General features: G+C 41.9%; 1 protein-coding gene across 1 annotated transcript; it reads left to right on the forward strand.

The window, feature by feature from the left end:
* The first annotated feature begins 9,390 nt into the window (after positions 1 to 9,390).
* On the forward strand, positions 9,391 to 11,895 carry LOC145115205 (protein WALLS ARE THIN 1-like). The gene is made up of 6 exons (XM_079051442.1): positions 9,391 to 9,721; positions 9,818 to 9,880; positions 9,976 to 10,092; positions 10,183 to 10,597; positions 10,723 to 10,874; positions 11,512 to 11,895. The coding sequence occupies exons 1-6, from the start codon at positions 9,495 to 9,497 to the stop codon at positions 11,705 to 11,707; spliced, it is 1,170 nt and encodes a 389-aa protein (XP_078907568.1). The 5' UTR covers positions 9,391 to 9,494; the 3' UTR covers positions 11,708 to 11,895.
* The last annotated feature ends 1,928 nt before the right edge of the window (positions 11,896 to 13,823 follow it).

Genomic DNA, 13,823 nt, shown 5'->3' on the forward strand with positions numbered 1-13,823 from the left:
CCCTAATTTATTTCAAGCTTTTAGACTTCTAATCATAGAGATACGCCAAATACGAAAGTTTTTAGTCCCAATAAGTTTAATAGTAACTATAGTAGTCACAGAATTATCATATGGGTGAATATACAAAGGATCATCAAAATTAACAGAGTCTGCCTTACTTCCACTAGATGATTCATCCGTTGGACCAACCATATTATCAACAACCAAGAAACACAATAGCAGTTAAAACATACACCACAAACACAAACCACTATGATAGCCTCAATGTCCAGATGGTCACCACTATATGTCGGGGCCCAAGACAGTAATCACAAAGTCGAGAAAAAAAACCAACAATAGTAGATAGCAGACAAACAAGTAACTGGTGTACTTAAGACAATAAAGATCTCCCACAACTATACTACAAAGAGATAGATAAAGGAACAAGAAACCCTCACAATGTAAATGAGTAAAGAAGACGACAGGTCGACTCCCTTGTCCGTTCTCTACTAGGGTTTATTGGTGATGAACTCCGACCCCTAGATAGTTATTTCAGACTAAGAGATTAATTGACAAGAACAAGCGTCAAGTACCAGAGATCAACGTTGAAGCTTCAGAGATCAATGACGAAGCACCAAAAAAAACGAGAAACACACCACAGATTTCAATCGGTCGATCTGCAAGAACACACAAAAAAACGTGTAGTACCAGGATCTTAAGGAGAAACCAAATATTTGTTTCGATTTAGGAAAAAAAACGCAGAACCCCTAGATCGAATCAATGAAATCAGATTCAACACAGAATGTGACAATCTAATGAAAACAAGAAAAAAAAGAGGTCAGAAAATACCTTTTAGACGACGATCGGAGAAGGAAAACCTCAATCGAGTGTATAAAATAAAGAATCGGAGCCTATTGCTCTGATACCATGTTAAAAACTCTCAAAAAAACAATAGACAACATCAACAGTTTATTCATTTCCATGAACCAGTTGGTTTTCATCAACAAACAATCAGAACTTCACTACAATATGTAACATCCCAAAATTTAAGACCAAAAATTTCATTTTTAATTAAGTAATTATAAAACTAATAGTCTGAAAACATCTATAGTGGCATCCCATATCAAAACCAATATGTCAATAATAAAAACATGTCATAATAAAACAACATTAGAGTATAACTCCCAAAGATCTCATGTGCGGAAATCATGGTGTGATGCGCTGCGATCATGCCGACTCCTTTCCTCTCGAAGAAGAAGTACCTAAAACCAAAATTGAAAACCGTAAGCACGAAGCTAAGTGAGTTCCCCCATAATACTACATACGATACAATACACATACTGCCTAGCATATTCGGGTGTTGGCCTACCCCTACGGTATCTTTCAACTGATACTGCCTAGCATATGAGGGTGCTGGTCTACCCCTTCGGTCTCTTTCCACCGGTAACTGCATAGCATATATGGGTGATAGCCTACCCCCTCCGGTCTCTTTCAACCGGTTACAGGGTCTATTTCTCCCCTACAACTACCACATAACAGCATACATAATCATAGATAAACATACTGTCAGGCATATCTGGGTGCCCGACCTACCCCTTTGGTCTTATCCACCGCATATGGGGTCTATTTCACCCCTACCACTACCACATAATATCATAGCATACTAGCACATAAATCATAACAGATAGTGGCATACCAGACAATTATCACAAAGACAATCATCTAACTACAAACTCCTACTGGTGGGCCAGCCTTAGTGCCTTAGACCCACTGCTACCGGGAAGGTAACTCGCCTCGAATATTGGAAGTAGCTGAACAATCCTCGGCTCCGGATATCAACACAACTCAAACCCCTACACATAAAACATTTCCTTAATTACCCTTTCATACTCATAACCCCTTAAGGGTCAACATTGGTCCAACTCAATGTCAAAGTCAAAGTTAACGCTCCGAGTTGACTCGACTCGTTGAGTTCGCCCTTCAACTCGCCGAGTTCCCATGAATCATAAAATCATGAAATCGCGATCCAACTCATCGAGTTTTCCTCCAACTCGCCGAGTTCCTCGTTAACTCACAGAATCGTGATATCCCGGGTCAACTCGTCGAGTTTTCCCCAACTCACCGAGTTCGTCCCTTATAACAAAAATTGGGACACTTTCAATCAACTCGTCGAGTTCTTTAGTCTGTTATGCCTTTTTAGTGCATTAAGTCCCTCTTCCTCAAACCAAGTCCTTATCTTCTGAATCTAGGTTGGAAATACGTCTAGAAGGGTAAAGTTTCCAACTTTACCCATTAAGAACCTCTCCTCACGGCAAAAACTCAAACCCTAACGCAAAATGATTTAGATCTGAATTCAAAAGTCATCAAAACTTCAAGATAGACCATGAGGTCATAGATCTAGACTCTAGGTACAGTTTGTCATGTAAAGCTCTCATCTTTACTCGCATGTATGACCTAGTAGGGCTTAAAAGACCAAAAAGATGGTCTAAAAGTTGCATGGGACTTCCATGGCCATAAAGTTGGAACCTTTATTCCATGAAGTCCACTAAGACCCTAGATCTGAAGGGTTTTCCCAAATGGGACGTCCAAATCCCAACCATCGACATACATGGACCAAAACATGAAAAAAAAAACATCCTAAGACTAGATCTAAGCATGCTATGGACAAGGTTGAAGCTTTATACCTCAGATGAATCAGAAATAAAGCCCAACTTCTGGATCTACTCTCCTCCTACATGTTCTTGCTCCTCCTTCAAGTTTCTTCTTCTTCAAACTCACCAATAATGCACATGATTAGCTCACAATCACCAAAAATGGCTTAGGGTTTCGAGATTAGGGTTTTGGGCAGTGGAGGGTGGAGATTAGGCCAATACCTTGGGGTTAGGGTGTTTAAATAGGGTACAAAACCCCGGAATTAGGGTTTCATTTTTGCCAACCTACTCGTCGAGTTGAGGCCTCCCAACTCGTCGAGTAGGTTTCCAAATCCGCGGTCCAATTCATCTCTACTCGACGAGTTTGGGGCCTCCAACTCGTCGAGTTTCTATATAATTGTTAATAATTATAAGTTAAATACATACCAAGAACTGGGCGTTACAATTCTCCCCCACTTATCTCAGACTTCTTCCTCGAAGTCTGCTACGGCTGGAAATAGCTCTTGGTATTTGTCCCTCATCTCATCCTCCGACTCCCACGTCCATTCCGAGCCCTTGAAGTGTTTCCACTACACCTTCACCAACTCTACCATCTTGTTCCTGAGATCCTTCGTCTGTCTATCGAGAATGGCTACCGGTCTCTCGATGTAGTTCAGTTTGTCATCCACCTGAATATCCTCCAAAGGAACCACCGCGGTATCATCGACTATGCATTTCCGCGGCTGCGAAATATGAAAAGTGTTGTGGATCTGTCCAAGCTCTTCTGGAAGATCCAACTGATATGCTACCTTGTCCACCCGTGATATCACCCTGAAAGGTCTGATATACCTAGGGCCCAGGTTGCCCCATTTTCTGAAGCGGATGACACCTTTGCAAGGTGACACCATCAGAAGGACCATGTCCGCGATCTGAAACTCCAAGTCCGATCGACGTCGGTCGGCGTAGCTCTTCTGTCGACTCTGGGCCGTCTGGAGTCTACTTCGGACCTACTGGATCTTCTTCGTCGTCTTGAGTACCACCTCGGTATTCCCTATTACCCTCTGACCAACCTCACCCCAGCATATTGGGGTCCTGTACTTCCTCCCGTAAAGCATATCGAAGGGAGGTCAGTCGACACTAGCGTGGTAGCTATTATTATAGGAAAACTCTGCCAAGGGAAGGTAGGTATCCCAGCTACCACCGAAATCTAGAACGCACGCCCACATCATATCCTCCAAGGTCTGGATGGTCCGCTCGCTCTGACCATCTGTCTGCGGGTGGAAAGTCGTGCTGAAGTGCAGACGAGTACCTAACTCGTCATGAAATTTCTTCCAGAATCTGGAACTGAACCGCACATCCCTGTCAGAAATCACAGAAACTGACAACCCGTGTCTAGCAACTACCTCTCTAATGTAGATGCATGCCAGCTTCTCGGCCGAGATACTCTCCTGAATCGGTATGAAATGGGCGCTCTTGGTCAATCGATCCACGATGACCCATATCGCATCAACTCTGCGCGCTGTCCAGGGCAACTTCGTAATGAAGTCCATGCTAATATTCTCCCATTTCCACATAGGGATATCCAACGGCCGCGTCTTGTCGTGAGGTCTCTGGTGTTCGGCCTTGACCTTACTGTAGGTGAAGCACCTCTCGACATACCAGGCTACATCCCGCTTCATGCAGGGCGACCAGTAATCAGGACGGAGATCTCTATACATCTTCGTTGCCCCGGGATGGATGGAAAATCTAGATTTGTGCGCCTCCTCCATCAGGATTTGGCGCACACCACCGGCGTATGAAAGCCACACTCTACGATGGAGTGTCAATAGCCTGCGGCTATCATAGTCGAAGGAGGAAATCTGACCCACGATACGCTCACTCTTCGTTGTTACTCCTTCTTAGCCTCTTGTTGAGCTTCCCGAATCCGCTCCAAAAGCGGAGTCACTAATGTCATCCTCAGACGGACGTCTCTGATTGGGGCCGCGAATTCCTTGCGGCTAAGTGCATCGGCCACATCATTGGCCTTCCCTGGGTGGTAGAGGATCTCACAATCGTAATCCTTCACCACGTCCAACCACCTTCGTTGTCTCATGTTCAGATTTAGCTGGTCCATAAAGTACCTCAAGCTCTTGTGATACGTGTAAATGGTACAACGGACCCCATAGAGTTAGTATCGCCAAATCTTGAGGGCAAAAACAACCGCCCCCAACTACAGGTCATGCAACGGGTAATTTGCCTTGTGAGGCTTCAACTGCCTCGAGGCGTAAGCTATGCCGTGCACTCTCTGCATCAACACTATGCCCAAACCAGAGATAGACGTGTCATAATAAACTACGAAATCCTCAACGCCCTCTGGAAGGGGTAAGATCGGCACCTCGCACAACTTCTGCCTCAAAGTCTCGAACTCTGCATGCTGCTCATGCCCCCAGCAAAATGTCACCGATTTCTTGGTCATTCGGGTCAGTGGAACAGCAATCTTGGAGAAATCTTAGATGAATCTCCCATAATAACCGGCAGACCAAGAAAACTCCGAATCTCGGATGGAGACCTCGAAACCTCTCATCTCATCACAGCCTCTACCTTGGCCGGATCGATCAGTATATCGTTCTGGTTGACGAAGTGCCCTAGAAACTGCACCTCACACAACCAAAACTCGCACTTGGAGAAGTTTGCGAAAAATCGCTCCCTCCTCAATGTCTCCAACACCTCCGTCAAGTGCTCCTCGTGTTGCTCCAATGTCTTGGAGTAAACCAAGATGTCATCAATAAATACTATCACAGACCGATCCAGCATCGATCTTCATACGCGGTTCATGAGATCCATAAACGTGGCAGGAGCATTGGTGAGCCCAAATGGCATAACCACAAACTCAAACTGGCCATAGCGAGTCCGAAAAACAGTCTTCTATACATCCTCATCTCTGACTCTCATCTGGTGATAGCATGAACGCAAATCGATATTGGAAAACCAAGTTGCCCCCTAAATCTGGTCGAAGAGATCGTCAATCCTCGGGAGTGGGTAACGGTTCTTTATCGTTACCTTGTTCAGCTCCCGGTAGTCTATACACATTCGATGCGACCCGTCCTTCTTCTTCACAAACAGGATCAGGGCTCCCCAAGGCGAACTGCTCAGCCTCATGAATCCCTTGTCTAACAGCTCCTGCAGCTGTGGCGACAACTCTTGCATCTCGGGAGGAGCCAACTGATATGGTGCCTTGGCTATCGGAGCCGCACCGGGGAGTAGGTCGATCCTGAACTCCACTTGTCTCTCCGGAGGTATCCCGGGCAAATCCTCCGCGAACATACCCGGATACTCTCGCACAACTGGCACATCACTCACGGTCTCCTTACCCTCCTTCCGGGTATCCATAACGTAGGCGACAAAACTTGTATATCCCTGATGAAGGTAGCGTCTGGCTCTCGCTGCTGAACACATGACCGGTCCATGCTGCGGTCTCTCACCCTGAATCACCAGCTCTCCCCCACTTTGGGTCCTAACCTGAACCAACTGTTGCTCACAATCGATCACTACCCCATTAGGGCTCAACCAATCCAATCCATGCATGTGATGACCTTGTTCCCACGCAGAGGAATGGGAACCAAATCCACGAGGTAACGCTCATCACACATCCTCAAAACACAATCCCTATAAATATCTGATGTCTGGACAGATCGGTCATTCGCAATCTCGACCTCTAAAGGACAATCCAACGTACCTGAAGACTCAACAAACCTCTTCCTGAGTGCAAGAGATACGAATGATCGGGTAGGCCCTGAGTTAAATAATACCAGTACTGGGATGTCGTTAACATGGAACGATCCTAAACAAAACTCATAGGATATAAATATCAAAACTGAAATATAATAAAAGTTAGTGAGAAGAAAACATACCCGTCACCACATCCGGTGTGGCACATGCCTCTTCGGCGGTCACCTGAAACCAAAAATGAAAACCATAAGCACGAAGCTTAGTGAGATCCTCCATCATACCACATACCATACAATATACATACTGCCTAGCATATCTGGGTGCTGGCCTACCCCTTCGGTCTCTTTTAACTGGTACTGCCTAGCATATCAGGGTGTTGGCCTACCCCTTCGGTGTCTTTCAACCGGTAACTGCCTAGCATATCTGGGTGATGGCCTACCCCTTCGGTCTTTTTCAACCGGTTACGGGGTCTATTTCGCCCCTACCACAACCATATAACAACATACATAATGATACATAAACATACAATCAGGTATATCTGGGTGCCCGACCTACCCCTTTGGTCTTATCAACCGGATACGGGGTCTATTTCACCCCTATCACTACCACATAATATCATAGCATACTAGCATATAAATCATAAAAGATAGTGGCATACCAGACAATGATCACAAAGACAATCATCTAACTACAAACTCCTACTAGTGGGCCGACCTTGTGCATTAGACCCACTGCTACCGGGAAGGTAACTCACCTTGAAAACTGGAAGTAGCTGAACAATCCCCGGCTCCAGATATCAACCCAACTCAAACCGCTACACATAAAAGATTTCCTTAATTACCCTTTCATACTCATAACCCCTTAAGGGTCAACTTTGGTCCAACTCAAAGTCAACGCTCCGAGTTGACTCGACTCATCGAGTTCGCCCTTCAACTCGTCGAGTTCCCATGAATCATAAAATCATGAAATCGCGATCAAACTCTTTGAGTTCCTCCTTAACTCACAGATGCATGATATCCTGGGTCGACTCGTCGAGTTTTCCCCCAACTCGTCGAGTTCGTCCCTTATAACAAAAATCAGGACACTTTCAATCAACTCGTTGAGCTCTCCAGTCTGTTAAGCCCTCTTAGTGCATTAAGTCCCTATTAAGAACCTCTCCTCACGGCTGAATCTAGGCTGGAAATACATCTAAAACTTCAAACCCTGATCCAAAATGGTTTAGATCCGAACCCAAAAATGATCTAGGCTGGAAATACGTCTAGAAGGGTAAAGTTTCCAACTTTACCCATTAAGAACCTCTCCTCACGGAAAAAACTCAAACCCTAACCCAAACTGATTTAGATCCAAATTCAGAAGTTATCAAAACTTCAAGATATACCATGAGGTCATAGATCTAGACTCTAGGGACAGTTTAGTCACGTAAAGCTCTCATCTTTACTCGCATGGATGACCTAGTAGGGCTTAAAATACCAAAAAGATGGTCTAAAAGTTGCATGAGACTTCCATGGCCATAAAGTTGGCACCTTTATGCCATGAAGTCCCCTCAAGACCCTATATCTGAAGGGTTTGCCAAAATGGGACGTCCAAATCCCAACCATCGACATACTTGGACCAAAACATGAAACAAAACATCCTAAGACTAGATCTAAGCATGCCATGGGCAAGGTTGAAGCTTTATACCTCATATGAATAAAAAATAAAGCCCAACTTCTGGATCTACTCTCCTCCCACACGTTCTTGCTCCTCCTTCAAGCTTCTTCTTCTTCAAACTCACCAATAATTCACAAGATTAGCTCATAATCACGAAAAATGGCTTAGGGTTTCGAGATTAGGGTTTTGGGCAGTGGAGGCTGGAAATGATGCCAACACCTTGGGGTTAAGGTGTTTAAATAGGGTGCAAAACCCCAGAATTAGAGTTTCTTTCTTGCCAGCCTACTCGTCGAATTGAGGCCTCCCAACTCGTCGAGTAGGTTTCCAAATCTACAGTCCAATTCATCTCTACTTGACAAATTTGGGGCCTCCAACTCGTTGAGTTTCTATATAAAAGTGAATAATTATAATTTAAAATACATGCCAGGAACCAGACGTTACACAATAACACTCAATTTCATAAAGAAATCTTAACTTAATTATTTGAATGATTTACTGAATACAAACCAGAGTATGAAAACCCTAAATGTAGATAGAACGAACAAGAGAGAAAAATGAGAGAATACTGCAACTGTGTGTGTAAGAATGAGAACATCTGCAAGCCATCAGACCTTAAGTATCCGGGACAAACCCGACAATTAGATCCGTGTGTTGACCCGGAAGCAATTAACAAATTTAACTCCTTAATCCATCAAATCTGCATTATTTACACAAACTACCCACACAAATATGACTGTTAAACTAATAATTAATAATTTACACTTAAAACCTTGAACAACCAAAAATTATTAAAAGTTTGAATAAAACTTTATATTTTGACATTATCTCATAGTAAAACCTTGTTATGAGGATGTTTATGAGTTTATCTCAGGAAATACATTCGCTTGATTCAAGTTCAACCATCAAAACTTTCGTTTGATTCAAGTTCAACCATCAAAACTTTATAATTTTATGGTGTGGTCATTAATCGAATGTACATTAAAAGTTATTAATTTAGTCATATTATCTCAATTATTTTGATTTTATATTGGAAAAAAAAACAAGATATAGGAATTTAAAATATCTTACAAAATTTTATAACATGGCATGAATCGTTGAGGTGAAGCAGGGGTAATACGGGAAATGTAGACTCCTTCCTAGCTAGTCGACCCCTCGTGCGCCATCTCTATCATTTGCTCCCCTCTTTTTCATTTTTCATCATTAGTCGCATGCCCTCCTCTCTGCTCCTCCCTCTTAATTAAATTTAAACCTCTCTTCCTTTTAGTTTTATTACTCAAAACACCTTCTTCTTTTTTTAACAGTTGACATTGCCAATATACTTGAAAGTTTTTGAAGGCCCCACATAATTTATGGACCCACCTTTCTTCCAACTGGAACGTAGAACAGGAGGTTGTGGTGGTATATTTATACCTCCCCAAAACCTTCCCATTACCATCACCTCCTCCTCTCGACATCCTCCCTGACATCCCTCTTTCGGTCACCGGAGTACGTGTATCTGTCTGTGTGAGCTTAATAACTTATTCTCAAATGGCGGAAACCGGTGGTGGCATCACCGTCGCCCATAGAATAAAGGGATGGTTCCCGGAAAGGACTCAATTGCACTTGGCCATGCTGGCTTTGCAGTTTGGTTATGCCGGTTTTCATGTCGTTTCAAGAGCTGCCCTTAATATGGGCATCTCCAAGATCGTCTTTCCAGTCTATCGAAACCTCCTTGCTTTCTTCCTCCTCCTCCCCTTCGCTTATTTCCTCGAAAAGTAAGAATCAACAAGTATTCTCTAACATTAATAAATATGAAAATAAGTGATATCACGGATTCTGACATGGTCTTTTCTTGGGTTTTGTTCAAACAGGAAGGAGCGACCTCCGATTAACTTTAACTTTCTTGTCCAGTTCTTCCTTCTCGCGATCGTTGGGTATAGTGTTTGAATCCAACACTTGCAAATCAAAGTACGATTCTTGTGGTTTATATATTGTTTTCTGAAATCCGTGTTATATATCTTTGTATCAGGATTACAGCGAACCAAGCTTTCTACTTGTTGGGTTTAGACAACACTTCTCCGACGTTCGCCTCCGCCATTCAAAACTCCGTTCCTGCCATCACATTCCTTATGGCAGTGATTCTCCGGCAAGCTCTCACACACCTTTAATTAATTAATTTACGCTTAAACTAAGCCAATGGCTTTTAACTAATATGTCCAACTCATTATAACTGCAGGATAGAAAAGGTGAGACTGGACAGAAAAGACGGAATATCCAAAGTAGCCGGAACTGTATTCTGCATAGCCGGAGCATCGGTGATCACTCTTTTCAAGGGTCCAACAATATACAGCCCATCACCGACACTAAACAGTGTTAGGGAAGCTTCGCCGGTGTTGCAGTCATTGGGAGACGCAAACGGAAAAAGCTGGAGCCTTGGGTGCGTATTTCTAATAGGCCATTGCTTATCTTGGTCGGCGTGGCTGGTGTTACAAGCCCCGATCCTAAAGAAGTACCCAGCTCGATTGTCCTTCACATCGTACCAATGTTTCTTTGGAGTCCTACAGTTTCTTGTCTTAGCCGCCTTCATGGAAAGGGACATCAATGCTTGGTATATTCGCACTGGTGCTGAGCTATTTAGCGTGTTTTATGCTGTAAGTCACTAAGATTTTTGAATAATTGAAGTTGAAAAGGATATATCGCATATGCATATTTGATTTTTCAAAGTTAAAGAATACATGGAAAAGGTGGTATTTAATGCATGTGTGTTGTAATGCAGGGTGTGGTGGCATCTGGGATCGCATTTGCTGTACAGATATGGTGCATAGACAGAGGTGGCCCGGTTTTCGTGGCCTTGTACCAACCGGTTCAGACCCTGGTGGTTGCTCTCATGGCTTCAGTCGCTTTAGGGGAAGAATTTTATTTGGGAGGGTATACACACTTAACCATCACAACCCCACCACACACGTGCACACATACGACTCGTACCCATCCGTCTTTACTTTTGTACCTATAATACCTTACATTCACATTCAACACTCACATTCGAGTCTCATATCGATATTTAACAACACTAATGTCAAAGTCTCATATTTAACAACACTAATGTCAAAGTCTCATATCAGCTAGACACAGTCTCATTTGACTCTGTATGTCCCATTTCACTCTATACACAGAGTCTCATTTGACCCTATATATTATCGTAGGCACGATCCCATTTCACTTTGTATAGGTTTATATACTGTCTCATTTGTCCGTATATATTATCGGATTTTCTCTTTGATTATATTTTCTTTCTCCTTAATTAAGGACACTTTGAAGAGAAAATGAAGGAGCAAAAACCCTAATAAATTATATGATAGTAGTAATGTAGTTGGACCTGACAAACCCACATGCACTTGTACAACCCCTAGCCATAAGGTTATCTATGTATAGTGGGTCCAACCTTACACGTGAATTCAACAACTAATATTGTGTGGATCCCTAATTTACAACGATTTCTATGGTTTACAAAAAAACTTATTCAGTCAAAGATGAATGAGAAGATTTTATATTTATGGTTTTACAGGATAATTGGGGCCGTGTTGATCATAACTGGATTGTATCTTGTGTTATGGGGAAAGAATGAAGAGAGGAAGTTTATGTTACAAAAGCAACCGGGTATGGTCCAAGCCCCCACGGATCATGGTGCACCGAGGACAACGGGTCATGTCAAGTCATCCATCACCCAACCTTTACTCCCTCAGTCGACTGAAAACGTTTGATTAGTATTAATTAACCTTACGTTTATTTTTGTAACTAGTGTGTATTGCTGGGACTTCAAATCAAAACTAAAGAAGTTACTAGGCATCTATTAATTATGTGAGAAAAAAAAAGTTTGGTGTGTTTTATGAACCTTTTGTTTGGGTGTTCCCGTTTTTAGTGTTGGAATGATTAAATTTAAGGTTACTTATCTTATTATGTACGAAAATTTGTATTTCATATCGAGTTTGGTTGTTTAATTAGAAAAAGAAAAAAATGAACTAGTTTTGGCTGGTAAATTTGGTTATGGAGAAGATTCTGGTAATTTCAAAACATTACGTGTATATTATTGACTTATTGTATGAATATGATATTTGTATATATTAATATTATATGTATAATTGTTTATTCCAAAAAGGATATGGATGTTTCTTTTGGTTGTGTTTATTCATCATGGTAGCATGCCCTCCTACTTTTGAATAAAGGAAAGTAAGAGGAAATGCCCAAGGGAAGAATGTGATTATTAGTGTTCCTTAATGTTGGGACCATGGACTGTTAATGGTTATTTAAGGGTTTTATTTATTAAAAGTAGATTTGAATAGCAATAATATCATAATATATGATTTGATATGCGGTCTTAACAGATTATTTGTCGATATACTTAAAAACGATTTGACAAAGACAAAATGTCTTAAACTTGTCAAGAATAGCAAGTTGAAGGTCGGATTTGTTATAAACGGGTGATGATGGGTGTGTGTATTTTCAACAAAATTAACTACTATAAAATATTGATATGTAAGATTATTTGCGTAATTTATATATTTGATATGTATATTTGCAAAAAGAATTAACAAAAAAAAAACAAAAATGAGGCTAAAATGATCGTTTTAAAGAAATTTAATATAGGATGTTTGACAGTAACAACCTCAAGCAGATCGTTTTAAAGAAATTTAACATATGATGTTTGACAGTAACAACCTCAAGGAGCAAGTTTTAAAGAAATTTAACATAGTATGCTTGACAGTAACAACCTCAAAGAGCAAGGGTACAGTTATTGCTAATCACAGTGATCATCCGTTTAAAATTGACAAAACTGCAAAAATGGTCCCTGTGGTATGCATTTTTTTGGGGGTTTTAGTCCAAACCACGTTTCTTTTGGATTCGTGGTCCTTTTGGACTAGTTTGTATGTGAAAACAGTCCCTCTGAAAATTGAAATGACTATAATACTCATGGGGTATTATTTTTTATTTTTCTTTCATTATTTTAAAATTTAATATTTATTTCAACAATTAAAAAATAATAAAGGACATATCTCTCTCTCTCTCTCTCTCTCTCTCTCTCGCTCTCTCTCTCTCTCTCTCTCTCTCTCTCTCTCTCTCTCTCTCTCTCTCTCTCTCTCTCTTTGTAAAAGTCAAACTACTATAGGAAGGTAACAACAAAACTTCTTTCTTCCAAAAAATGGTAGCATACAAGAATTCGTGAAAGTCTTTGTCATCTTCTTCTACTCAATCCCCAACTCCTTTAGACTTATAAAAAAACAGGCACTTCATTTACATCAGTTCATAGCCCAAGCCTCTTGATTTTGAAACACCACCACTGTTCCACCACTACTCCGCCATAGAACCATCGGTATCCAATGTGAATCACCACCGTTGGCCACCGTCTGTCAATCAACAACCCCCATTTCCCCTCTCCTGCTCCGACAATCAATCCTAACAACAATAACACCAGCAGACGACATCAGAGGAGGTAGAATCGAAATCAGAGACCAGTTCTCCTCATCCAAGACTCTTGATCGATCGAAAAGGAAAACGACAATAATGAGGTGGAGAATCGGAATTACAGGTTCGCAAGAGGTGACAGGGCTGGTTGGAGATGACCGGCCGAAGCAGTAGCTGATGACGGTAGTGGTTCACAGCAGCGGCTGCTCAGACGGCTTCTGCTGCTTCGTTTTCTCCCTTGATCTTTTTGGAGGGGCTGATTTATAGTCTCTCAAACATATGGGGGTAATCTGGTCATCGTCTTCGTCCCTGGCTCTGCGGTCTTGACCGGTTGTAAATAAGAGCGAAGGCAGATATCGAGGGAGGTTCTTCGATCCTCGTCTGATCGAGAAGGGAGAAGCAAGAATGGAAAACAAC

The sequence above is a fragment of the Lactuca virosa genome, chromosome 5 (genome assembly GCF_052849685.1).
Source record: "Lactuca virosa cultivar CGN04683 chromosome 5, Lactuca_virosa_CGN04683_v6, whole genome shotgun sequence".
Classification (NCBI taxonomy): Eukaryota; Viridiplantae; Streptophyta; class Magnoliopsida; order Asterales; family Asteraceae; genus Lactuca; species Lactuca virosa.

Excerpts from the sequence above, each read along its gene's own strand:
- LOC145115205 (XM_079051442.1), top strand. The coding sequence starts at position 9,495 with ATGGCGGAAACCGGTGGTGGCATCACCGTCGCCCATAGAATAAAGGGA. Across the intron at positions 9,881-9,975 it reads TTCCTTCTCGCGATCGTTGG|GATTACAGCGAACCAAGCTT; the intron begins GTATAGTGTTTG and ends TCTTTGTATCAG. Across the intron at positions 10,093-10,182 it reads CTTATGGCAGTGATTCTCCG|GATAGAAAAGGTGAGACTGG; the intron begins GCAAGCTCTCAC and ends TTATAACTGCAG.